The sequence below is a fragment of the Rhinolophus hipposideros genome (genome assembly GCF_964194185.1).
Source record: "Rhinolophus hipposideros genome assembly, chromosome: 3".
Classification (NCBI taxonomy): domain Eukaryota; kingdom Metazoa; phylum Chordata; class Mammalia; order Chiroptera; family Rhinolophidae; genus Rhinolophus; species Rhinolophus hipposideros.
Window position 1 is genome coordinate 107,587,647 of NC_138049.1, and position 26,495 is coordinate 107,614,141.

Genomic DNA, 26,495 nt, shown 5'->3' on the forward strand with positions numbered 1-26,495 from the left:
CTCATTATAAAATGGGATGCTATTAACCACCCCCGGGGATTTGAGGAGATAAAATGAGATGAAGTACCTTGAGCACCTGTGAGTTTCTTGCACTCAGCAGACGCTCAGGGAATGTTAGCCCCCCCTGCTGCCCACCGAGCACTGCCAGCCATACAGTGTCTTCACGCAAGCTCGAAGAAGGGCTCCTCTGGGTGCCTGCAAGGAGCACAGCGTCCACTAGATTTCCTCTCCAACATGCCCTTTAGTCAGCAAACTTGAGCAGTGAACACCCTAGACAGCTGTATGCAGCAGCCCCATACCCACCCCCTTCCCACCCCACATTCATCTGCTGTCCATTTCTATGATTGGTCATTCAACACTATAAATGCTAAGAAACAACTCCTCTCTGTCTTCTATCCCCCTATGTCACGGGGACCCCTTTGCCTCTGAGGGCATCTTACCTGCCTCTCGAGAAGCTAGAAGGAAGAGGAGGCAGCAATGGAGGCCAAAGGTGGGGCGCACGCAGTGGGCCAGCTGGGCCATGCCGGATGGACTGCGCTGGACGGCTGCTTTAGGCTGTGGGCTGGGGCCCCTCGGCTTATATGGGGCCAGGTTGGACGTCATGGGGGCTGGGGCCCCTCAGGCCTAAACCTTAAACAAATGGAGCAGCCCCACCCCACAGGGGTACCCTGATAACGGGAGACCGCAACTGCTACGTCAGGGAGCCAGGTACCTGGGCGCCTGCCACAGGGGAGGGATCTAGGGAAGGGAAAAGAAACTGGGAGGGGACAGACTCCCAATCCAGCCCCAGCGGAGGGAGGGGGGGTTGGTTGGGACAGCCTCCAGGGTCCTGGGGAGGTGGGAACAGATGGCGAGGGTTCTGGAAGGACTTAGTTCTGGCTGGGCAGGATGGGGAGGGGGAAGATTGAATTCATGGTTTGGGTTCGGGAGGAGATTCTAGTTCTGGTTCTTCTCTGGCTTCACATTCCCTCTCCTCTCTCTGTCACGTCAGCCCAGCTCTCCACACCCCTTACTCACACATGGCCGCTTTTTTTGCCCTGGGTGGAGCGCCTATGAGTATCAGGTGAAAGAGCAAAGGGGAAGCCCTCACATGGCCTGTCACTGCAGATACAGGCGCCTCCAGATGTCCAGAGATGACACAGCATGTGGAGACAGTGGGGTCAGTGACGGAAACTAGAGACAAGGCAGACTCAGAACCCAGGAATTGACGTCACATGCCTCACCAGGGACGAAGACAGATGCAGGCCGCCCAGAGGACTAAGACCGAGATCTTTGGCAGAGCTCTGCCTCCCCCACATTCCCTTCTCCTACCTCAGTCCTGCAGCCCCCTCTTTGTCTCAGACCCCCCACCTCTGTCCACCCCTACACAGAAATGCAGATCCCTCATTTCTAGGATCTCCCGGAGTCTCCCTCTTCCCTTCCTCCTGAGTCTTTGTCTGAAGAAAGCATTAGCTCAGAGACTGCCCAAATTCATATGCTGGGTCAGCAAGTGGCAATGCTTGGAGCTAGGGTGGGGAGAACAGACTGGAGCTAGGGGGCGGGGGAAGCAGTGCTCTAAGAAGAGAGAAAGCTGTGGGTCCAGGTGCCAAGTCACCACCCCTATCTCTTACTTAATTTGTTCATGGTGGGTCTTTTCTCATGCTAAATAAGCACCCAGCACACAAGGCCTTTGCCTTGGTCACTGCTGCCTCCCCAGCCCCTGGGACCGTGCCTGGCACACCACAGACAATCAGTAAGTGTTCAGCAGGCTGAAGGGAGGGGAAGCCAGGGCTGGCTACTACCCCTCTGGGGGAGCGGCGCAGGCACCGTGAATAGGGACCTAGAGGGCAAGAGGCCAGGGCCTTGGGGCAATGGAGCTCGTGGGAGGACATGAGGTCCAAACATGTGAATTCCTCCCATTACTTGGCGTGACTAGTCCCTAAGCCCTAGACAGGGCTGGAATGGGTGGGAAGAGGAGAACAGGCCACTGTTTATTAATGCGATTAATGGGAGATTAATGAGTCTCCATGGAGTCAGGCCAAGATTGACTGCTCAGAACTGGGCAACCTCCCTCCCAGGCAATGCGGCCTGCAGGATGCGGAAACCGAGGCAGAAGCAGGTGCCCCCCATGCAACTTCCTCGAATCTCCAAAGCCACTGACAACCCCCTTTCCGCTAGTCTCTTACCTACCCTTTCCCCAAGGAGCCAGGCCTCTAAGAATGTGGTTCTCAACAAGGAGGGGCCATTTGATGGTATTTGGAGAGATTCTTGTCACAGCTGGGAGGGGGCCGCTGCTAGCATCTAGTGAGTGGAGGCCAAAGATATTGCTAAACATTCTATAATGTACATACCCATCCTCACAACAAAGAACTCCTCAACCCTATCTGTCAGTAGAGCTGAGGCTGAGAATCTCTGCTTTCATTGTGTAAGTAAATATCCCTCCTTCTTTGTAGCCACAATCTCCACCAGAGGACCCAGGTGTCTGGGGTAGAGGAACCTGGAGAGTGGTGAAAGCTCAAGTATAACAAGCTTGTTGTGTCTGAGCTACAGGCTGAGGGGCTGGTCACAAAACAGACCTACCAGCTACTGACCGCCAAACATTCTTATGTACGGAGAAGCATGCCCATCACCTATGACAGCAGCAACATCAGTCCCGTTTTACAGATGAGAATAAACAACCTCAGATCAGGAAAATGACTTGCCCAAGGTCACACAGCTGGTAAGCAGCAGAGTCCAGATGTGGCTGGTGCCGTCCTGATGGCAAAGTCCAAGCTCTTGGGCAAATGCAGTGGCTGGGAGACCAGTGGAGGAGACGCTGTTTTGCTTAGCAAGAATTGTGTCCACCACCCACCCAGAGTGAGCTAAGGGACATCACAGAGCAGGGTCCATCACCTGTCCTGAGTTGGCAGAATAGGGGGTCTTGGGGAAGGTAGGAACCAGCCCAAGGGGCCTCCATATGGAAAGAAATGTGAAGGGGGAAACTTTGTCCTGTGTCCTGGGGAACCTAAACAAAGTGTCCTGAGCTAAGGACACTCTGAGAGTTGGGGAAGAGCGTGAGAATGGGAAGAGACGAGAAATGGGAGCAAAGGTTCCAACTGCCCAGAGCCAGGCTCTGTGAGGGCTGGAAGGCCCCTGGAGACCATATGTCCTGGTCCTTCCTTCTACAGATGAGAAAACTGCAGCGGTGAATCAGACGGCAAGCTGAAGGCAGGACCGAGACAGCATCTCTGCCTCCCGCTGGGAGAGGGGCAGTGGACTTCCTCTCACACTGTTGGTGGAGGAGACCTAGGGCCCCAGGAATCCCGCGTAGGAAATGGTCCGTCCCAGTTAGTGTGAGAAGAAAGCTTTTCATTTCTTTTAGTTTTTCTTAATGGTACCCCAAATGTCTCTGTTTTTATTGAGGTAACATGGGTTTATAACGTTATATAAGTTTCAGGTACACAACATCAGAATTTGGCATCTGCATACACTAGTGTGCCCCCCACCAAAAGTCGAGTTTCCATCCTTCACCATACAACTGACCCCTTTTACCCATTTCTCCCTTTCCTCACCCCCCTGCCCTCGCCGTCCCCTCTGGTAACCACCAGTCTGTTATCTGCCTCTGAGTTCGTTTTTGTTTTGTTTTGTTTGTCTGACTGTTTTGTTTTGTTTTATTGAATGAACCTGTTTGGGAGAGGAAGAAAGAAGGCCAAAGGTAGAGTGGCATTTGACCATCCTGGCCCCGTCCCTTCACTTGACAGAGTAGCGCTGGCTGGTGGCCTCTTGGTGGCAGCTGTAAGGGGCCACAGAGCCACAGCCACACCCCACAATCATCTCCTTCCGGAACTGGCAGGCCTATGTGATGAAGGGCAGATAGGATGGTTAACCAAGGGCCCTAGGAACCTGGACTGCTTCTTTCCCTGCATAACTCAGATTCTCAGCACTCCTCTTCCAGCAAAAACAGTAATACTAATGAAGCAGATGAATTTATTGAGCACTTACTATGTGCCAAGCAGCTAAGTGCTTTATATACATGAGCTCATTTCATCCTCCAACAGCCCTTTGAGATGGTTACTATCATCCTCATTTTACCTAAGACTCTGTTATCACAGTATTACCTATGTCACAGGGTTGCTGTGAACTAAAACAGATACAGCATGTGACACATAATAAGTGCTATTTAAATATTACTAGTAGTAGTAGTAATAAGGAATCTGGAGCACAGAGAGGTTAAACAACTTGCACAAAGTCACACAGCTATAATGGTAAGACTCAAGCTGTGGCTCCACAGAGCTGATACTTCACTGCCCAGAGCTGAATTTAGTGCTTCCATGGGCTGGATGGCCTCCATCTCAGTGGCCCCAAGCCCCCATTTCTGCCTGGTCAGTGTTTCCTCTCAGCCACCCAAACTGGGGTTCCTTTTACCCCTTGCCCCTTCCTAAGTGTGGCAAGCTGTCATCTGTCTCCCTGAAGCCCTTGTTCTTCTCAGAGTCCTGGGGCACCAGGTCCCAGCCCCACTGGCCTTGGGGACCCATGCATTCAGACCATAGCTTCACTCACCTTCTTGAGACCATACAGCAAGCTGACAATTGCTGCCACCACAGTGAGAGTGATCACCACGATGGCCCAGTCTGGGACAGAGTCCTTCTCCTGAGGCTTCAGGCCTGAGGAGCAGAGAGGGAAAGTGACGGAGGCAGGTGGGACCTCAACCCACCCACTCCCCACTGTCCTCTGTGACTCCCCACTTTCCTTCTGTGACACTCCTGCTTATGCGACGCTAAGACCACATTTCTCTGTAAGGCTCTTCCCTATTCTCTCGAGAACAGAGTCTCAATGGAGAGGGTTTTAAAGGGCTTCGATCCAAGTCCCATCACCTCTTCCTCGACACCTGCGGACAGGTCTGTCGGTCTCCAAACTTCTCACCGACGTCACATCTCTCCATCTTTCTGAACCCTCCTCTATATCTCAAGCTCCATTGTTCATGTGTCTCTCAATCTGTGATGTCTCTGCATCCTGAGGGTCCCCAGGTGAGCCTCTTTTCTTCTTCTGAGCCCCAGTCCTCCCCTGACTCTGGTCACTAAGAGGAGCCACAGCCTGTTGTCCTGTCTTTCCTTCACTCATGTCCTGCCCTGGGACTACCTGGGGGGAAGCTAGGATCGAAGGGGAGGGGAGGACGGAGACAGAGGGAGGAAGGACAGGAGCTCTGAAGGGGATGCTTCTTGCCCTGGAAAGACACATTGAGCCATGAGGAAGGAAGCTGAAAACCTTTTGAGGAAATGATCAGGTAACAGACATCTGGTTATTGGTCTAACCAGAGGTTTGAGAGGCACCAAACCTCCTTAAGAACTGGAGACTAACAATTGTCACCCCAATAAATTTAATAATAAAAAAAAAGAACTGGAGACAACCCCCAATATACTCAAAACAAAGCTCAAAGCAGGCACTAATGCCTGACGCCTGAACCTTCATTTCTCTCTCCAGGAGCTAGAGGTGCCCACAGAGGAGTAGGAGAGAATGGGCCCAACCAATATTTTACTGGTAAATGACCCCAGGCAAATAAGGGTGACTTACTGGTCAGAACACTGAGCCCCGGGGATGCGGTGGCCACTCCAGCTGTTGTGGGAGTGGAACCTCCTGAGACAGCTCCGCTCAACGTGGGAGTGCAAGGCACAGTTGAAGCAGTTCCAGGAGCTGTCATGGGGGATACAGATCCTACTGGGGCAGAGGGGAAAATGGCTGGAAGAGATCCAAGCTTGAGCAGAAGCAGAAATTACACCAGGCGCACTCTCAATCAAAATCCTAGCAAGATTTTGGTAAAAATTAATGGACTGATTCTATAAAAATGGAAAGTCTGAGAACAGCCAAGACAATCTTAAAGAGAAACAGAGTGAAAGACCTACACTAGCAGATTTTCAGACTTGCTACAAAGAGGCAGTCACTAAGCACGGTGGCCCTGGAGAAAGGACAGACACACAGGAGAACAGCATACAGTCCAGCAATAGACCTCACATTTATGGTCACTTAACTTTCAGTAAAGGCACTGACACAATGCAATGGTGGGGAGAGACAGAGGGTCCTGGAAACAAATGGTTCTGGGGCAACTGGTTATTCATAAGGGGAAGAAATGAAACTTGACCTGTACCTCACCACATACACAGGAGTTAATCTGAAATAGGTCATAGGCTTAAACTTGAAAAGTAAAATAATAAAACTTCTGGAAGAACCCGTATGAGAATATTTTTCATGACATTGAAGTAGGCAAAACAATGTCTTAGGCAGGATACAAAAGGCACTAACTACAAGACAAAAGTTGATAAATTAAAGAGCAGAAAGTGGGCCCTTGTAGAGCCACCCAGGGCAGGACACTGCTTCATAAGATTTTGGGGACCTTCCGATTTATGCATGGCCCAGCCAGGAAGCCCCACCCAGAGCTGCAGGCCCAGTTAGAGTGCTTCAGAGATGGGTTGTGCAACAGAAATATCACCTGGCAACCGTGAGACAGTTCCTGAAGCGCTCCCAGAAACAGTTGGGGCTAAAGTCTGAGGATTGCTGGGAAGGCGTTCAGAGGTTGAAGAAACTGTTGAAAAACTTGCCGGCATGGTGGGGAGACCCTCTGAGATGGTGGGAAGAGTCACAGATATAGTGGGGAAACCTGCAGAGACAATGGGGAGCCCACCAGAGGCAGTGGGGAGGCCACCAGAGGCAGTTGGGAGACCACCAGAGACAGTTGGGAGACCACCAGAGGCAGTGGGGAGACCACCAGAGGCAGTGGGGAGACCACCAGAGGCGGTGGGGAGGCCACCAGAGGCGGTGGGGAGACCACCAGAGACGGTGGGGAGACCACCAGAGGCAGTGGGAAGACCACCAGAGGCGGTGGGGAGACCACCAGAGGCGGTGGGGAGGCCACCAGAGGCGGTGGGGAGACCACCAGAGACGGTGGGGAGACCACCAGAGGCGGTGGGGAGGCCACCAGAGGCGGTGGGGAGACCACCAGAGACGGTGGGGAGGCCACCAGAGACAGTGGAGAGGCCACCAGAGGCAGTGGGGAGACCACCAGAGGCAGTGGGGAGACCACCAGAGACAGTGGGGAAACTACCAGAGGCAGTGGGGAGGCCACCAGAGGCAGTGGGGAGGCCACCAGAGGCAGTGGGGAGACCACCAGAGACAGTGGGGAGACCACCAGAGGCAGTGGGGAGACCACCAGAGGCAGTGGGGAGACCACCAGAGGCAGTGGGGAGACCACCAGAGACAGTGGGGAGACCACCAGAGACAGTGGGGAGACCACCAGAGGCAGTGGGGAGACCACCAGAGGCAGTGAGGAGGCCACCAGAGACAGTGGGGAGACCACCAGAGGCAGTGGGGAGACCACCAGAGGCAGTGGGGAGACCACCAGAGACAGTGGGGAGACCACCAGAGACAGTGGGGAGACCACCAGAGGCAGTGGGGAGACCACCAGAGGCAGTGGGGAGACCACCAGAGACAGTGGGGAGACCACCAGAGGCAGTGGGGAGACCACCAGAGACAGTGGGGAGACCACCAGAGGCAGTGGGGAGACCACCAGAGACAGTGGGGAGACCACCAGAGGCAGTGGGGAGGCCACCAGAGACAGTGGGGAGGCCACCAGAGGCAGTGGGGAGACCACCAGAGACAGTGGGGAGACCACCAGAGGCAGTGGGGAGACCACCAGAGACAGTGGGGAAACCACCAGAGGCAGTGGGGAGGCCACCAGAGACAGTGGGGAGGCCACCAGAGGCAGTGGGGAGACCACCAGAGGCAGTGGGGAGACCACCAGAGGCAGTGGGGAGACCACCAGAGACAGTGGGGAGACCACCAGAGGCAGTGGGGAGACCACCAGAGGCAGTGAGGAGGCCACCAGAGACAGTGGGGAGACCACCAGAGGCAGTGGGGAGACCACCAGAGGCAGTGGGGAGACCACCAGAGGCAGTGGGGAGACCACCAGAGAGATCCCCAAAGATAGAGAGTCTCTCTGAGACAATCGGGGGGCCCCTGGATGCCGTGTTGGAGGTCCTCGGTGGGGTTATCTGAGCTGCTGGACAAAGAACAATGAATGATCAAGTTAGAAGAGTGGAAGCAGCACCAGCACCAGCACCCAGCACCCTATGGAACCTGGTACTCACCGTGTCCAGCCAAGGCCTGCAGGCCCAGGAGCAGCACCAGAGCCGCGTCCATGGTGCCGTCCTGCCTTCCCAGGCCCATCTCGCCAGCTTTTTAAAGGCTCCGAGACCCATTACGAGTCTCTGGAGAGCCAGGTGTGTCGGGACCTCCATCAACACTAGGATCTCCATCCCAGGGAGAGGTGGCCAAGCTGTCCCGGGGGATTAATCTGTCCTAGCCTGATCCCTGGAAGCACTGGGCGAGCGGGAAAGTGAGTAAGAGCCTGGACTCCCGTACATGGCCCTGGCTCTTCCTGGACTAGGGACTCTAACCCCCCAGGCCTGAGTCAGTCTCCACCCAGCCCCTCCTGAGAGGAAGGAGACCGCTGTCCTATCCCAAGGTCTTCCTCTTGCTGCTAGCAGTACAACTATCAGAGGTGGGATATATGGGTCTCTAGGTGAAGCAGGATTTGGGAGCTGGGCATGGAGGAAGAACATCATGGCCTGGGGACTGCATCTGACCCTTAGGAGTCCCAAGACAGGGCAAGAGAGGAAAACCTGAGTCATCTCTCATCTAGACAGCGGCAGCCCCACCGTTTTCCATTCTTTGGGTGGAGGAGGGGAGAAGAGGAACACCAAGAAAGACCCACATTGCATGGGGTGGGGGTGGGGGTAATGCTACGCCCAAGATCAGAACTAGGTCTGAATCCTGACTGCCCTGCATCCACTGAGCTGGAATCCACTGCTGCCAAGCTGGCTCGGGCAAGTCACCCCTAGAATGAGGTGATCTAGAACCTAGTTCAAAGGGTCATTATGACCATTAAAAGAAATGCTTCTAACATGCCCAGCACCCAGCAGTGTCAGCTACGATTACATAGAAAGGGAAAGACACAGGGGTGCTCCCACTCTCCTTCTAAGAAGACTCAGATACCCCAAAGCATCTTCCTGTGTTCCCACCTTCTGCCCGCTGTTCATACCTGATGTGTCCGCTGATCTTTCTGTCCATTTCTTCTTACCACTCTGGCCTTTCTGCTCTCCATGGCAAATCTGGGAGTCCCTGGATATCTCATCATATTCACATTTATGGTATACGAGGTCTGACCATTAAGTTCACGAACTTGTTGCTATGGTGCTGCTAACCTTTTTTGATATCAGAGGGATTATTCATCATGAATTTATACCAACTGGACAAGCAGTTAACCAAGTTTACTACTTGGAAGTGCTGAAAAGGCTGCGTGAAAAAGTTAGACGACCTGAACTTTTCGCCAACAATTCATGGCTCTTGCATCACGACAATGCACCAGCTCACAGGGCACTGTCTGTGAGGGAGTTTTTAGCCAGTAAACAAATAACTGTATTGGAACACCCTCCCTACTCACCTGATCTGGCCCCCAATGACTTCTTTCTTTACTTGAAGATAAAGGAAATATTGAAAGGAAGACATTTTGATGACATTCAGGACATCATAAGTAATACGACGACAGCTCTGATGGCCATTTCAGAAAAAGAGTTTCAAAATTGCTTTGAAGGATGGACTAGGCGCTGGCGTCGGTGCATAGCTTCCCAAGGGGACTGTAGGATATTCGAAGGTGACTGTAGTGATATTCAGCAATGAGGTGTGTAGCACTTTTTCTAGGATGAGTTTGCGAACTTAATTGTCTGAACTCAAAGACAGTGTCTCCCTCCGTCTCACTGCCTCCATCCTACTAGACTTGGGCCTCTAGTTTTCAGGACAGGGAGGAGATGATACATAACGAGGCACACAGGGCCTGTGCCTTTGTGTGTTCCAGGGGCTTATATGACTCATGTGTCAATCTGTTGAGTTTGTCCCTGTCTCTGGCCTAATGAGGGATGAGTTCTGATCTCTGCTACTGACTTGTATGATCTTAGCAAGTCATTTTCCCTCTCTAGTTTTAAAGAAAGGTGGTAAACCAGATGGGTTCCAAACTCCCTCTACACAACTCTCCTGTGTTTAGCACTCTGAGTGTCTGTGGTTGGGAGGATGAGCGTATCGTATCCCTTTGGCCTGAGTGCACAAGGTGGGGTGTTGCAATGCAGCAGCCTAGCCGCCTGTCTCCTTGTACCTGCCCCCAAAGCAAGAAGAGTCTGTGAGGCGGATCCTTTCAGGAATTTTGCTTCACCTTTGTGCTTGCACCTTATGTCGCCCTGTTTGGCCCCAAAAAGATGGCTGGTCAGCCAATGACGAGTAAGATTCCCCATGGGGGAGGGGGGGGGGAGGACAACTCAAGCCAGGCGGAACTGCATGGGGACCAACAGGAGAACCCACGGGGTCAATAGAGGTGGGCACAGCTCCCCACCTTCCCCCACTAAGGAAAGCCTCTGCCTCTGTGGCTGCATTCCTTCCCACAACCTACAAGGGAAGAGATTCAATGAGTTGCTCTCCATCTATTCATATGCATGTAGGTTTTGTCCTTTGGGGAGGTACATACATCCTGAGACTTAGGGTTCTGCTGCCTACAGGCAAGGGTGATTGGCTTGAATCAGTTTCCCACTGTAATGTATGGGATTCACAGATCTTGAGATTGACAAGCTTTATCTCCTTTACTTTCCCATGTAACTAATACAACTTATGCGTAGGCCCGATTCAGGGGCTCAGTCCTTGAAGCTGGAGTCCCTTGGCCCCGCTTGCATTCTACTCTCATCTACTGTATCTTAACCCTGCACCGCCCTCCTCACTCCCCACAACCCTCGTGGCGTGGGACGCAATAGTGGGGTGGGGGTGGGGAGATTTTATGAAACCCATGTCTCTACCTGAGTATCTGGGATGTTTTAGAGCAACTAAAATGAAACATTCGAAGATAAAAGTTCCCCATTACCCAGATTTCTCACCTAGAAAGCCACTGTGGCTGGGGGAGCAGATACCTGGGTTTGGGAAGAAACTTGGCTTAATCTACCCCTCCCTTTTGGACCCACATTCCTGAGCCCTTTGGTGGCATGAATGATGGGAATTAATTGCAGTTAATAATTAATCCCTAAAGAGCAATGAGAGGCCCAGGCTTTGGTGGGGCCCAGATACTTACAGAAAGGACACCGCTTCAACTTCCCTCTCTGCAGGACCAGGCACCCAGGGGGCACAGGATTGAGGAAAGGGGCCCACCCACTATTTTTCCCAGCAGCCCAGTGAATGGCCCTCTCCTAAGTCCTCAAAGCCAGATTGGGAGAACTGGAAAATCCAGTTACCCAGCTTCCCCCTCCCAGCTCCCCCAAATACCTGTGCTAAGGACTCAGTAGCTGTGGAAAGGCAGACGGGGGTTCAGACACGTCTTCTGCCCACCCGAGAAGTGAGGTGGTCACAATGAGGGCCAGGCTGCCCCTCTTCCTCCTCCTGACCATCCTTGGCAGCTCACATGGAACAGGTAAGGGCTAGGGGCCTGGAGACAGGGTCCTCACAGCAAGAAGAAGCCAAGGAGGGGAGCAAGAGAAACGGAGCCTCCCCAGTCCTGAACGCCTGCCTGGAGAGGGCCTGAGAGGCCATTGTTGGGGAAGAGGAACTGGGATGAGGGCGGGCAGGAGGGGGTGGCACATCTCAGGGAGTCTGGCTGGGTCCTAAACGGTACTTTTGGATCCCTAGGGCCAGGAATGATTTTGCAACTGCAGCTGAAGGATTCCTTTCTGGCAAATTCCTCCTATGATTCCAGCTTCCTGGAATTGCTCCAGAAGGTAGTTCTTTGGGAAGAGAAAGGATAGGGCTGTATGAACCCCGAGTTTATTTCTGAGTTGGTTTGTGCCTCTGCTGGCACCAGGCTATTTCCCCCTCTAACCCCTTCTCCCCCTCGAACCTCTTCTCTTCCCTAGCTCTGCCTCCTCCTCCATCTCCCGTCAGGGACCAACATCATCCTCCATCAGGCAGGATCCCCACACCACGTCATCTGCAAAGTCTGAGAGCAATCAAGCCTGCAAGTGGGGAAGGGGGGAGCCCGCTGGGGCATTTGTCCCACAGGGTTCAATGGGGATGCCCTGGCCCCATCTTCCAACAGGAAGACACCCTGCTGAGTGTCAGTAAATATGCTGAATTCAGTGACTTTGTGGCTTCATGAGCAAAGGGCTGGCAGGAAAAAGAAATCAGATGCCCAAGTCTCTGACTCTCGACGCTTTCTCTCTCGCTCAATGCCAGTGTCAAGGCCTAGAAGGAATCTGGGGAATTAACTGTCTGGGGACACACACACCACAGACATACACAAGGGTGGAACTTATACTTCAAAACACCTGGGAATAAGAGAAAGAAACATGTATTGAATTCCTACTTTGTTCCAGGAGTGACGCTTTCCCATGTCAATGCTTGCAGCAATCTTAAATGTAGCATAATAGGTGTCATTATCCAATTTTACAGATGAGCAAAGCTTAGAAAGGGTAGGCTACTCACCTGAGGTCCATTAGCAGTGAAGAGGTTGGACACCAGGTAAAAGTCTTGACTTAAGCAAGATTTTAATTTCCTCTCTCATGCTTAAGTTTTGGGGCTCGGAGCTCAGAATCCAGACAGAGATGTGGACAGAACACCCCCAGGATATGGGCCTTCTGACTCAAGGATCCACACAGGTCAGTCAGGGTAGGATGTGGGGTGGGAGGCAGCTCAGTTGAGAGATGAGAGGTTTAGCTTGGGAAAGAATGGCCAACTGATGTAAGTGGTGGGGGAAAGACGATGGGTGCTAGCGGAGTTTGTACTGTCTAACCATGATGACGTGTAGTCACACAAGCCCACACTTGAGTCCTAGGTGAGTTTCTTATCCTCTCCACCTGCAAAATGGGGATAGCGAGAGTATCTGCCTCATAAAATTGTTGTGAGGATTACACAAACTACCTAAGACACGTGTCACTGTGCTTGTCAGATAAGTGGGCACAAACAGTAGGGATTATCAGAGTGGAAACCAAATCCCAACATTTAAGTCCCTTCAGGATCCAGGGTCCTCTTTCTCCTGATTTTCTTGAGGCAGGCACTCATCTGACTTCCCACTCAAGGTTATCTTGACTTCTTACCAGCTATCTCAAAACGCAAACATGCAGCCAAGACTTGACCACTTGGGGGTATTGACATGAGCGATTCCTGTTCTCCACGGTGCCCGCCCTGCCTACCATACTCCCCACCCAGCCGCCAACACCACCATTATGAAATTAGAGCCTGACTCCTTTGGAGGGAGGTGAAGGCAACAGTTCCTATGGAGCATCCCTGAAGATGAGGGGAAGCACAAGTGGGAGAGCAAAAATAAAAACTCACAAAATTCCTCCAGTGTCCTTTATAATTATCCTGGGACAGCCTCAGAGGAGAGGTAACTGAAGGCCCCAACGGACCCAGTATTTCATGACTTGCCCCTAGCCTGCACCAGTGGGCAGGTGACACCCATGGGTCAAGTGTGTAGGCCCCAAACAAGTTGAGGGACTTGATGTCTGGATCTTCAAAAGTCTGGAGGAGCAGACAGATACCTGCTCCTGAGCCTGGTTTCTAAATCTCTGGACCTGGGACTACTAGGCTGTGATTTCCAGATTTCCTCAAAGAATTCTCTTCCCAGAGTCAAGACAGAGCTGTGCAAAGAATGCTTCGGGTTCATTAGACCTGGGGGTAGCAGAGATTGCTAACTGTCCCCTAATAAACATTGTCCTTCTTCTGGACAGTCATGTGAATTTTGACTGAGCATCTGACCCATTCCATTTGTCAGCCTCCCTTGCAGCTAGGCATGGCCGTGTAATTAGGTTCTGTCCAACAGGATGCAAGTATAAAGAAAACATGCAGCTTTCTGGTAATAACCTTCAAAGGAAATGAGCTGCTATTTTAGAAGGAAAAAAACAAAGTCCTTACAACAGCCTACAAGGTCCTAGACCAGCGCTTTCCAATAGAACTTTCCATGATGGAAATGTTTTAGAACCTATGCTAAACAGTATGGTAGCCACTAGCCACATGTGGCTATCAAATACCTGAAATGTGCCCAGTGAGAGCAACTGAATGTTTAACTTTAATTACTTTAGATAGTCAAATGGCTACCATTTTAGACAGCACAGCCCTAGATAATCGCCCCCACCTTGAGCCTTCCCCACCCCTACTCCACTGCTCATGCCTGACTTCACTTCCCACTCCTCTCCCCTTCAGATATGACAGCTTAGATGACATGGACATTTATTTTGCTGGGCAGAAGCATTGCAGGGCTCTGCCATAATGGGGCCCACAGCCCTTTTCATGTTATTTTCCTGCCTCCTTGCTACTCTTTGAACACTCCAGGAGTGCTTCCATCTTGGTTTTGCTCTGGCTCTTCCCCTCTACCTGGAACACTGCTCCCAGACACCCACTTGGCTAATCTGAAGCTTGGTTTCAGCAGCCAGAAGAACCTGCACGAAGTTTACTGAGTTGAATCTTTGGGCAAGCTACTTTTATTCCGAGCACACTTCTTCATCTCTAAAATGGAGAGAACACCCACCTCTGTGGTTCTTGGGAGGATTAAGTGGCATCAGGGAGGCCCCAGCCTGTGACAGTCCTGCCATAAATAGCTATTGAGAGCTGCTGGACAGAATGGAATTTGGGCGTGGAAGGGCCAGGCCCATGAATTCCACTGAGATGAGACAAGGTGTTTGGGGTGGACAGGTGGGCGTCTGCGCATGTGTGTACCTGTCAGCAGCTAGGCAGTGTGTCCCTGGTGGCACTTTAGTCTCAGGTACACAGAAGTGGGGAGGGGCACTCAACCCCAGCACCCCCTGCAGCACCTCAGGCGTGGAGGAAGTCCCTGCTCCTTTCAGCACCCCTAGGGACAGGGCCAAGGAGCAGGGAAGCTTCCATTTGGTAAGAAGCAGAGAAGGGAGGGCTGCAAACATCGGAGCATTGTCAGTAAGTCCGGGAAGGAGGTGGAACCCTGGTTACTAGGCCAGGCCCAGCTAGAGAGCTCTTTCCTCCCACAAGGTTGGCACCGCACAGCATCCACTCTCCCCCTGCCATCCAAACTCGAGGCTAAGAGGCCACCATCCTCCTTTCCCAGGTCAGAGTCTCAGGGAACAACAGAAGGAAAAGAAAGTCACCAATAAGGGAAAAAGGGATAGAAGAACCACAGACAGACATGTTTGAAATTTTAAAAGCTTATGTAAATTTCTTCATTCCTAAACTTCCAGGTGGGACTGCACATGAGGGAAGCTGGGGTAGAAATGGGTCACCCACAGCCACTGTGACCAAGCCAGTCTGTTTCCTCATTTACAGAATGAGGGACGTGGACCACATAGTCTCTGAGGCCCCACCACGCCGACAGCTGCCCGATCAGTTTGTCCTCCAAAGCAGGTCCGGGAGGGAGGAAATCCTCCAAGGATGGTAAAAGCTCAGGGTTCCCTGGGGCTGGAAGACGTGTCTACCAGCTGTCGGAGGTGAGAGGCCGCCTTGTCTAGTTTCGACAATTCCAGCTGTAGGGAAGAAATCTGGACGAGGAGAGAGCACACAGGATCCAGTATGAGGCCCACCCCTGTCCACATTCCCTCCGGGAGGTGGGCTTCCTGGGTGGCCTCTCCCAGCCTCACCCTCTGCAGCCTCCGAGTCTCCACCTCTCCCACTGAGGAGGTCCGGGCTATAAGGCTGTCAAGCTGCCTCTGCAACTTGTGTCTTCGGGCAGCTAGCAGAGGTAGGTGGGTCTGGGGGTCCACCAGGCCCTGCAGGAGAAGGGAGACATCAGCAGCCCGCCCAGCACCTCCCTCCTCCCCATGCTAAGACCCATCCTCATTTTTATAGAACTCACCCCCTGCTCCCATCCCAACACCCTTTCTGTCCCCTCCCCCCACCTCCCCTAGGCACCTGCAGCTCCATGTAGACCTGAATGGTGTCCCCCAGTGGGGCTTGGGCCCAGCCAGAGGGAGCTGCTGCACCTGGGGGTAAGAGCCCCACAGCCCCACAGTGGCCCAGGGTGCCCAGGGGCTCCAGGAAGTCCTCAAAGAGGCCCTGTTCTCCAGGCTCTGAGCTCTGCAGCAGCACTGTGGGAGAAAGGGGATCTCAAGGTCAAGGCCTGAGATGCGGCCACCCTTCTTGCCCAGCACTTCCTGCCTCTGGGCTCTGCCCTCAGGCTCTCCCCTCTGCCCGGCCAGTCCCTTCTTTCTGCGGGGATTCAGGAGCCCAGGACAAGCCTCACCTCGGGGCCGGGCCTTGGTGAGCTGGTACGTGGCTCGGAGAGCCCTCAGTGCCTGCACGGCCTCCTGGACCCGGGAGAAGCGCCGCTCCAGCTCGGGCTGGTACCAGTGCTCCTGCAGACTCCCATGAGACTTGTGTCAACTCTCCTGACTCTCCTCTCCACCCACCCACCCCATCTCCTCAGGGCAGTGGGACCTGTCCTCTCCACCACACACAAAATTCACCACCTCAAAGATGGAACACAACAAAAACTGGGGAGTCATCTAAGAGGTTCTTAGATGATCAGTGGTTCATGTCTGTTTGGTCAGCCTGACTGAAGACGGCAAACAATCAAAAATAAAACTTAAAATGTATTCTTCAAAACTCATAAAACCAAGTAAGTATAAAAGAAGTGTAGTTAAGCTTTAAAATGATCTTTTGGGTTAGTTTGTTGTAGTTACCCTTCTCTAGTTATTAAAGCTTAAAACTGCACTGAGACTCCTGGATAGCCCATCACTAACACCTAATCCTCATCACACCCATGACACGGACTATTCCTATCCCTGGTTTAAAGATGGGGAAACTAGGGAAACTCAAGCCCAGCGCCAGAGTCCCACTCTTGTCCCCTGTGCTAATACTGCCCCAAGACAGCACTGCAGAAACCACCTTGCAGAGACTCTGTAGTAAAGTACAAACTACTGCTATCAATGACCCCACGGCAGCACCCCCCTTTAAAAGAGTGCTCCCCAACCCCTCAGCAGTGGTCCCACCCCAAACACCAGGGACAGGGCTCACCAAGCTGCGGGCACTGGGGTAGGGCGCGACAGAGATGCTGGGGGCAGGGGGGCCACCAGGCCTGGGGGGCAGCCTCTGCCAGAGCTCTTCAGCCAGGAAGGGCATCAGCGGGGCGAGGAGACGGAGACCAACATCGGCACAGGACAACAGGACCTGAGGCGGCCCCGGCGGGCGGGGCGTGTGCGACAGCACAGGCTTCACTGCCTCCTAGGGAAAGGCCTGCGGGTCAGGGTCACAGCCACGGCCACGGCCTTCCTCCACACACCTGCTGCCCTACTAGTCGGGAACGCTGTGGGTTCGCACACCATCTTGGATGCCATTGGATGTCCCATGAAAAGGGGAAATCTAGGGCAGGGATTCTCAGAAATGGGTGGGGAATAAAATTATCAGGAAGGTTGTGTAGTTTATGAAGAAAAACATTGAGTTTTCTGCTTATCAAAAAGACAGGTTTCTAAAAAGGTTGAGAAACAGTGATCCAGGGCAGCAGTCCTGAGCTAGCAGCATGACCCGAGATGAGAAATGAAAACTCACCACCCCACCCCGACCTGGTGAATGAGCGCTGGGGGGGGGGGGGGGAGGGGAGCCCGGCACTGGTGCTTACGCAGGTCTCCATCCCGAGACTCTCCCACAGGATGAAGTGTGAGAACCCCTGGCCTACAGACCTCCACACTTCCTCCCATCACTCACAGCTCCCGGCCCGCACAGGGTCCAACCTCAGCAAGCACACTGAGAAAGAAACTTCACCTGCCTCCTGACCCTGCTTTGTCAGACTCTGTTTTCTAGAAGGCTCCCTACCTCCTTCTCTCCCCAGGTGACAGGCAGGGAGCAGTGACTAGGCCAGTCCCAGGGAGGAGGGGAACTGGGATTCCCCTGGCTCAGCCATCTCTCTGTGCTCTCACTGAGGGAGATATCGGGAACCTAGCTCAGAGCTCTGTGCTGGGGAGCCCAATCTCGGGGGACGAGGACGGCACCGCCATACTCACCAAGTACACATCACACAAACTGTGGAGCCAGAAGTGGTGCAGGGCATGGGCAACAAGCGGGAGCTCTCGGGTAAGGAATCCTCGCTCACACTCGTGGGCAGTGCGGGCCAGGCGGCTCAGCACCCAGGCATCCATGAGGGACGAGGGGGACAGCTGCAGGCAAGGGGCTACAGGGTAGGGATGGCTCCACTCCCACTCCTCTGCCTGTCCTCCCAGCTGCCCCCCGCCCCACACCCAAGCACCTCTCCTCTCTCACCTCCTCTGAGGGCTGGGGCACGAACCCCTGGCCCAGGACACTGAGGATAAAACGCAGGGCATTCCAGATCTTGTTGCAGAAATGGCGGGAGCTCAAGACCTCAGAGACAGACAGGTGTAAGTCACCCCCTGGGACAGAAAGGAGAGAGTGTGCAAGTGGACGGCAGGGGCACAGGGAGGGCTCAGCCCCACCAGCCCCTCTGCACCCCACACGCCCTCGCCTGGGCTTACCCAGGGCCCCATGGGAGCACAGGGTGAATCTCAGGGCATCGGTCCCACATTCGGGGATCCCGTGAGGAAAGTCCTTTCTCTGCAACCAGAGGGAGAGGAAAGGTGGCAGGTGCCTATGAGGCTGCAGGGCCAGTGGCCGTGAGAGAGGCCAGATGGGCAGACACAGGACCCACCTGTGCTGCAGCTGCGATCGCCAGCTCTTCGGGGTCCAAGTTCCCTTCCCTCAGCTTTTCCTGCAGCACCTGGATGGGTCAGTGTGCAATGGCCTCAGTCCGAGCCCCCCCAGGGTACCGCCCACTGTCCCCCTTCCTCCCCCCTGTAAACCCCACCCGCACCGGCTCCGTATCCTGACCTGCAGCCCCACCCCAGCGATGATATCCCGTGGGTCCAGCACGTTCCCCAGGGACTTGCTCATCTTCCGGCCCTGCCTGTCCCGAACCATGGAGTGGAGAAGTACCTGGGGGCATGGAGGGGCCGGCAGAGGGTGCTCGGAGAGCCTGTCTCTGGAGGACCCTTTGGGATCTCTGGTGCTTTAGGGGTGAGGGTGGGAAGTGAATCAGGAAACAGGAATCGGGCACGTGGAAAACACGTCGGGTTGGAGAACCTGGCGGTTACAGAGCAGGATGGGACACTGAGGGGCTGTTACCTGGCGGAAGGGGAGCTGCCCTGTGAGCTGGGTCCCCAGCATGACCATGCGGCCCACCCAGAACAGCAGGAGGTCACTGCCCGTTTCCAAAAGGGACAGGGGGTAGAAACGAGTGAAATCTGGGGTCTAGGAAGAAAAAGACAAGCAATAAGAGGCCCTGGGCTCCATCTCCTCAAGAATGTCAGGGGCCCAAGCATCTCCCTCGCCATCCCCACCTTCACTCTCTTCCACTCAGCCCGCCTCACCTCTTGGGGCCAGCCCAGGGAAGAAAAGGGGAAAAGAGCTGAAGAGAACCATGTGTCCAGGACATCAGGGTCTGGGAAACGGAATAGGAAATGGAGACAACTGGAACCTCAGCTCCAAGGAGCTCAGCCTGCTGCTGCCCGCCGTCCTCCTGGCCCCACCCTCACCCCCACCCACGTCTCCCTCCCAGCCCAGGCACTCACCCCTCTGCAGGATCAGCTCCGCCCCCGGTCTCCCCGTCAGTGCTGCAGCTACTTCTCTGGCCTCAGCCTCTGTCCGCCCGACCACCCAACAGTCCTCCCTGTCAGCCTGTAGCACAAGTAAGGGTTGGGGGCGTGAGGAAGAACACCTGGCAGGTGGGAAACCTCCGAGTCTGACGGTCTTTTATGGGGCCCTCTGGCGGTGAGAAGGAGAACGCCAGGCTGGCCCAGAGCCATCACGCAGTAGGTTACAGGATTAAGGCCCGGAGCACAGGAAAAGCAGGGGACTGAGCTGGCACTGAAGGCCCTCTGACTCCGGTGCTTAAGGCCCTCTCGTGCGCTTCCTCCTACCTTCACAGGCTCTTCTACAACCAGGTAGGCTGGGATCCGATGGCCCCACCACAGCTGCCGGGAGACACACCAGTCCCTGCCGAGAATGCAAGAGCACGACAATACAAGAGCGACAAGTGACTTCTCAGCATGACCAGTGGGTCCCCCCACCTCCATCAGAGCGCCCCCAGCCCCACCCTTACCCAATGTGGGAAAACCAGTGCTGCCAGTTCTTCTGGTGGAAGGATGGGCTAAGCTCCAGGGCCCCCGACTCCACAGCCTGGAGGGAGAGGGCCTTTAGACTGCTTCCCTTCCCGCATCCACACCCCTCCCTGAGGGGACCAGTGACCTCTGAGGTGATTCTTAAGTTCAGGAAGGACCTCCCAAACCTCCTGAGATTCGGGACCTGAGGGAGGACATAAGCCAGCCCTTTCTGGGCCACCTTCCCCACCACTGTCCCCCACTGTCACAGCTAGACAGGTCTGTGGAGCAGGAGGGCCTCCAGCCTGCCTGTTTCTTCATTCCAGTTCTCAGGCGGCACCCCGTCCCCAGGCCCCAGTAACTCCTTGAAGGGCAGCCTCACCTGGGCAGCTCGGTCCCCCATCTCCCGGCAGCGGACAAACCACTGGCTCTTCAGTAGGTATTCTACCACGTCCCCGGAACGGCTGAAAGGGAGACGGTGAGTCCACTGCCCCTCCAGCCTCGTGCCTCTCTCCCAGGGACACGGGACACAGCAGCAAATGAAACTGACAGAGCCCATATTCTAGCATAAGGGGACAGAGCCCACCCCATGCCATTCCCTCTGGGGGTAGTCCTAAGGAGTTAAAACGGGGTTACCTGCAAATGGGCAGCACCATGGGGTGGTCCTGGAGGCCCCGGAACAGACGCCGCTCCTTCAGTGCAGACATAATCCTCTCCCGGGCCACAAACCGGTGAAGGCCCTGGGGGAAAAGTGGCAACAGTGAAGGTTAAGGCCTCTAAAGAAATAAGAAAGTGGGAGAGGGTAGGAGGGCAGAGGGTGCCCCCAAAGGATGGGGTAACACTGAGGCCGCTCCCACCTTCAGCCAGTCTCCACAGAGGGAGGTCATGGTCCCATCCTCCGCGATGACACTCAGGGGGTGCAAGCCATGTCGGGCCCCTAGCTCAGCGTCAGCAGGGCTGTGAGCAGGAGTCACCTTCACTGCCCCTGGGGAGCAGAGCTGCAGTGAGCAATGACCCCGGAGCCTGGCTTTTGCTTTCCAAAGGTACTGTCGTTGCCCACGCCCCCTTCCCTTCCCTCCCTCCCTTCTCTGTGCCTCCCTTCTGTTCCTCACCACCCACCCAATCTACAAGAGATTTCCCTCCCCCACACTGCTTCTCGCCCTGCTCCCACCGCCAGCAGCCTGGCTTTCTCCTTCCTCTGACCTCCACTCACCTGTGCCCACGTGTGGCTCCACAGTGGCATCTGTGATGAGGGGGAGAAGCTGCCCTGTCAAGGGGTGACGAAGTTGTCGCCCATGCAGATGCTGAAGGGAAGGAAGAGGGGTCAGGGACAGGCACATGTGTGGGGTAGAAAGGTCTGGGCAGGACGTGAGAGCCCTGGGAGTAAGTGGGTGAGAACCAGAGGTAAAGAGCCAGAGCTGGGGGTCAGCAAACATTGCCTTAAGGGCTGGAGTGTGACTCTCTTAGGCTCTGTGGCCAAGAGGCAAATGTAGTCTATACAGTTACTCCACTGGCCCCTGCGGCAGAGAGGAGTCACAGGTGCAGTGAGACTGAGCCCACGAGGGTGGCACAGACCAAACAGGCAGCGGCGTGGACTCGGCCCCCAGGCAACCCCTGCGCTGGAGTAGAAGGGAGCAGACTGAGAGCCATCGGAGCTGAGAGAAGTCTTAGGAAAGGAAGTGAAGGCAGGAGAGAAGGAGGTGCCATCTAAAAGGAAGGGATGAAAAAGCTGGGGGTAGGAAGGCCGGGCAGAGAGCACGGGGTATTACTGTGAATCGGGTGTCGTCGGGATGAATGGCCACAGCCACGTCTCCAGGCAGCGTCTCTGGCCTTGTGGTTCCTACCACGACCTCTGCGTCTGAAGACAAAATTCAAGCATTTTTTTAGCTAGTCATTATTAAATTAGAGCTAGTCATCCTCAGCCCTCATCCCAGACACAGTTAAAGTCAGGAGAACTGGAAAAGGAAGGAAGTGGGAACCGTCAAGGCTGAGCAGGCCAAATGAGGACTATGTCCACAGGAGCCCAGGGTGTCCGTGTAAGCTGACCACAGGCCTAGGAGGGCATCTGAGGCTAAGGAATTCCGTGACAGCTGGCATGGGAGAAACGGCTACGGCATTAATAAAGGCTACTAGAGTCCTTGCTGGGTGTCCAGAGGACACTGGGGTTCTTGGTGCCCTAATCACAAACGCTGTACATTCTTTGGGGGTAGCCTAGCCCCTCCTACGAGAAATGTCCTGACTGTTCCAGCTCACCTGCCTTGCCCTTCTCTGAACTCCTCAGAACACCTACTGTCCAAACCACACTTCAGAACTAATCTTTTCTCTTTCAAGGGTACAGCCTTCTGCAGAATTACACCAAGCTCCCACAGAGCAGTGGCTGTGGGCACTTTCCTGGCCCAGAATGTCCACAGAACTGCAAACACGACCTAGGTTCCTTATGCCCCTCCTACCAGGTCATGTGGGAAACAGATTTGTGGGCTCGATCCCATCAGCCCAACATGGGCTCAAGAAAACAGGGGAAGCAGAGATGAGTGGGCGACCATTCCCAGGACTGCCCTCACCAGGCTCTCCATCCACAGGGAAGGCCACAGAGACAAGGAGACCGAAGGACACGGGGCTGGGGCAGCCAGGCAGGCGAAGCTCCGTGCGGCCAGGCAGGGGCCAGCTCTCCACCTGCAGGCGTGGAAGAAGCAGGGTCTGAGAGCAGCCTTCCTGCAAGGTTCCCAGCCAGGGCCCCCACCTCCACTCGTCCGCCCGCCAGCCTCCCTGCAGCCATTCAGAGGACCTGGGAGCCACCTGCCTCTGCCCTCGCCTAATTCTTATGCAGTCAGTTGCAGTAAAGATTCACTGAGCACTTAAACCACATACAGGTGTCGAGCTGAGCACCTTCCACGAGTTTTCATTTCATTCACAGCATCCCAGGACGCAGGCATTCCCATCAGCCCTAATTTACAGACTAGGGAAACTGAGGCTTACAGAGGCTACTAGCCACCAGAACACACAGCTGGTAGGTAGCAGGACCTGGATTTACATCCAGGCAGGCTGGCTCTAGACCCTGAGCTTTCACCCGCCTGAGAGTCTCTCACAAACCCACTCTTGCAACCGGCTTGTCTTTCTGTGCTTCACCTCAATATCCGAGATGGCGGATCTTAAAGCACATGACCAGTTGACGAGCTGCCGGCCCCGGTACAATAACCCTGCCTTGTGGAGTCGCACGAATGCTTCGGTCACAGCCACTGAGGAGCCCTAGAATGACATGTGTGTCCACATCCAACAGTCCCTTCTCAGCCCCTCACCCCCCTGGGGACCCAGGCACTCCCATCTTGCCACCCCAGCACACACAGCAACCCGCCTCCCTGCACAGATCTCTAACACGTCCCCAACACCCACAGAACCAGCCATGGAACTCTCACAGCATCCATAGTGAAACGCTCTCGGTCCCAGTCCAGGGAGGCCCCTAGGGCTCGGAGCTGCTCACAGATCTCTCCACCTTTCCTGTACCGAGAGATTTTTGTCAGCAAACGTGTCCTGCACCGACAATGTACCAGGCCAGTGACACCCCAGCAATGCTGGGGCTGGAGTGAGTATGGCACTGATCCAGCCTCCAGAAGCTAATGGAGACAGACTCATGAACCCAGTATGGAACCTTCTATGACTAAAAGAAGCATAAAGGGGGTGGCCAGTCACTGTGAGCTGCACCCTCCACAGTTACATTGAAAACAACTACTTGACTTGGACCTGATGGGTCCTGGAAAAACACGCTTAAAAAAAAAAAAAAGCATAAAGTTCACAGTAACAGAGGAAGGGGCATGGGATTTCATGGGAAATCTACAGAAACTGTACAGAGAAGATACCATGTAGTAACATACCTAAATGAGGGTAATTTCAAGTAGATGGAAGGTGGGAAGGGGTGAATTGGTGAGAATGGGGAAATGAGATAAGTAATAAGTGCAGGGGGAGGGAAGAGTGTGTGTGTGTGTGTGTGTGTGTGTGTGTGTGTGTGTCTGCACATACACACATAAACATACACATCCTCATGTATCACATACACACACACACACACACACACACACACAGCTTGGCAACCCCACCAAATGCTAAGAGGCTCCAGAGCTTAAGTCTCCGGAAGTTAGGGAAGTTAGGGCTGGATGGGAAGAGTGACTACAAGTTAGAAGAGTGACTAGGAAACAAAGACCCAAACCTGCGATCTCAGCACCTTCATATGCCCGTCATACTCACTCCTCCTTCCACTTCCACACCTCCCTGAGGAAATCTTCCCGGCTCAGATCATGTCTCCTCACTCCTCGTTCCTTCCACAGTTGTTTCTCCACCACAGCCTACAATAAGATTAGGGGGCAAATAAATAAAGAATCAGGTTGCTTTGGGGGAAGAAAGCTTTCACCCAAGAAAAGGACAAGTGGCAAAAGACATACTTGGGTAGCAATTCCTGCATGATCTGAGCCTGGGACCCACAGCACCTGATCTCCACGCATCCGGTGCCTGTGACAGAAATGTCCTCCCGCGAATCTGACCTTACATGTTTACCCTCCCTCCTTGCCCCACTTTCTCCTTCCCCTCAAGAAGCCAGGCAGCCGCATCCCCTCACCAGCGCACGAGAGCGTCCTGGATGGCCACGGTCAGTGCATGCCCGATATGCAGGGAGCCAGTGACGTTAGGAGGGGGGATACACATGGAAAAGGTCTCCCCTGTGGCCTGGGGCAGCCTGGTCTAGAAGGAAGGAGCACAGTCAAAGGGCAAGAGAAGACTGGATGTTACCTTGGGGGAATAGTACCCTCTGGTGTCCCCAAGGCAGTTCTGCAGGGCAGAGCTGTCCAGCAAATAACAGGGAAAGGGAAACCTGCCAAGAGAATGTTCTGGAGACCCCAGGGGCAGGAGACAAGCTCTCCAATGTGGCTGTGAGCTCCAAACTCAGGCTCAGTTGCACCCACCAATCTCACGGGCCAATCTGTCCTGGGGACTGTTCAGTACCCCTCCCTGCCAGGTACTAACCTGATATTCCGGTTTAAAGAAGCCCTCTCGTACCCACCAAGGGTACCAGGCAGCCTCAACGTATTGGGGGCTGTATGCAGGAGGCAGTGGCCCGGAGACATCTGTGGAGGCAGAGCAGAGCTCCACTAATCCAACTTTGTTCCCCTACTGCATTTCAGTAGACCAAATGGGAAACGAAAATGTGAGCGAAAATGCCTTCAAGTTTCCTACTTACCTTTCTTTTCACCAAGTTCCGTGGGGATTTCATACAACACTATTTCTTTAGGAGTCCAGGCCTTACCGGATTCTGCAGGTGACTACGGGGAGGAGAGACAAGGAGCATACCAGTATACCCCAGGCTTCCGGAATCCAGCCAGTCTCTCCTCCAGCCCTTCTCCCATCGCCCCACCAAATTTCTCAGACCCAAGGACAAGCTGTGCTCTAACCTTGCTCTTCCGGGCTAATCCAGCCTCCAGCGCCTCCTGCTTCTCCCGCAGGCGCTTCTGTTTGGCTTCCCGGTTCCTCCGGGAGATGTGGGAACCATGGGGCCCTGACTGCGTAGAAAGGGGATGGGACTTGGGGAGGCCCCGTGAGGACCTCAACCCCCAAAGTGATTGTCGGAAAGAGGCCGGAGGCAGATGAGGCATCAGGAGTGCTGGGAAAGGGGCCAAGATCTGTTCCAGATAGACAAAGCACGTTAGGATACGGGGGTGTGGGAGGGTCACATCCCCTGAAGTCACACCCTATTCCTTACTCTCTGCCTCCTACTAGCACTGGTCTGTTAAGTATCTGGCCCTTCCCATACAACCTTTTCTCCATGTGGACTAGGGTGCGTGGCGTCCACAGTAACAGGATCCGGCGCCGCAAGAAACAGGGCCCTTCTGGGAAGACTTAATTTCTGGCCCTCAACCTTTGCATGTGCGACGTGGGAGTGACCGCCGGCACCCAGGAGGGTAAAGGACGCAGGTATTCGGGGAGGTGACCGACAGCGCGCCGGAGAGCCAGCACGTCCCGCCAGTCCCTGCCCTCCCGGCCTGCCCAGACGCCGCCGCGCAGCCCGCAGACCCGCGCAGCCCGCAGACCCGCGCAGCCCGCAGACCCGCGCAGCCCGCAGACCCGCGCAGCCCGCAGACCCGCGCAGCCCGCAGACCCGCGCAGCCCGCAGACCCGCGCAGCCCGCAGACCCGCGCAGCCCGCAGACCCGCGCAGCCCGCAGACCCGCGCAGCCCGGCCCTCCCGCGCGCCCCACCGCGTGGGCCCACGTTCCGCCGCGCCTCCCACCCGCACCCCGGCGGCCGCCCTGGCGCGCGCGCTCACCGGGCGAGCCCTCCGCTATCCCCGGGCGCCCGGCGGCGGCGGCACGGGACCGGACTCCTGCAGGCCGACCCGGAACCCGACCGCGCGGCGCAGGGAGGCAGGGCCCCGGCGCGGCGCATGCGCGCGGGCTGCTCGGCCCCACCCCCTCCC

The 26,495-nt window shown here is 54.8% G+C and overlaps 3 protein-coding genes across 3 annotated transcripts; 1 reads left to right on the forward strand and 2 right to left on the reverse strand.

Annotated features, from left to right (window-relative positions):
* Positions 1 to 3,348: 3,348 nt before the first annotated feature.
* LOC308494814 (uncharacterized protein) lies at positions 3,349 to 8,175 on the reverse strand (the record flags this gene model as incomplete). Its single annotated transcript, XM_081042767.1, has 5 exons — positions 3,349 to 3,813; positions 4,519 to 4,622; positions 5,530 to 5,670; positions 6,443 to 7,965; positions 8,097 to 8,175. The coding sequence occupies 2 exons, from the start codon at positions 8,173 to 8,175 to the stop codon at positions 6,590 to 6,592; spliced, it is 1,455 nt and encodes a 484-aa protein (XP_080898893.1). The 3' UTR covers positions 3,349 to 3,813; positions 4,519 to 4,622; positions 5,530 to 5,670; positions 6,443 to 6,589.
* A 3,140-nt stretch (positions 8,176 to 11,315) lies between these two features.
* On the forward strand, positions 11,316 to 13,720 carry SFTA2 (surfactant associated 2). Its single transcript, XM_081044175.1, has 3 exons — positions 11,316 to 11,449; positions 11,665 to 11,753; positions 11,889 to 13,720. The coding sequence occupies exons 1-3, from the start codon at positions 11,389 to 11,391 to the stop codon at positions 11,973 to 11,975; spliced, it is 237 nt and encodes a 78-aa protein (XP_080900301.1). The 5' UTR covers positions 11,316 to 11,388; the 3' UTR covers positions 11,976 to 13,720.
* A 709-nt stretch (positions 13,721 to 14,429) lies between these two features.
* Positions 14,430 to 26,484, reverse strand: VARS2 (valyl-tRNA synthetase 2, mitochondrial). Its single transcript, XM_081043966.1, has 30 exons — positions 26,346 to 26,484; positions 25,475 to 25,702; positions 25,264 to 25,345; positions 25,050 to 25,150; positions 24,646 to 24,767; positions 24,473 to 24,539; positions 24,279 to 24,376; positions 23,453 to 23,534; positions 23,166 to 23,285; positions 22,601 to 22,712; positions 21,809 to 21,897; positions 21,253 to 21,343; positions 20,897 to 21,024; positions 20,676 to 20,779; positions 20,422 to 20,503; positions 20,042 to 20,118; positions 19,860 to 19,935; positions 19,512 to 19,617; positions 19,311 to 19,381; positions 19,066 to 19,191; positions 18,772 to 18,876; positions 18,593 to 18,661; positions 18,420 to 18,498; positions 18,190 to 18,317; positions 17,934 to 18,086; positions 16,951 to 17,157; positions 16,178 to 16,289; positions 15,847 to 16,022; positions 15,576 to 15,704; positions 14,430 to 15,476 (listed from the first exon to the last, which is right to left on the reverse strand). The coding sequence occupies exons 2-30, from the start codon at positions 25,673 to 25,675 to the stop codon at positions 15,381 to 15,383; spliced, it is 3,189 nt and encodes a 1,062-aa protein (XP_080900092.1). The 5' UTR covers positions 25,676 to 25,702; positions 26,346 to 26,484; the 3' UTR covers positions 14,430 to 15,380.
* Between the last annotated feature and the right edge of the window lie 11 nt (positions 26,485 to 26,495).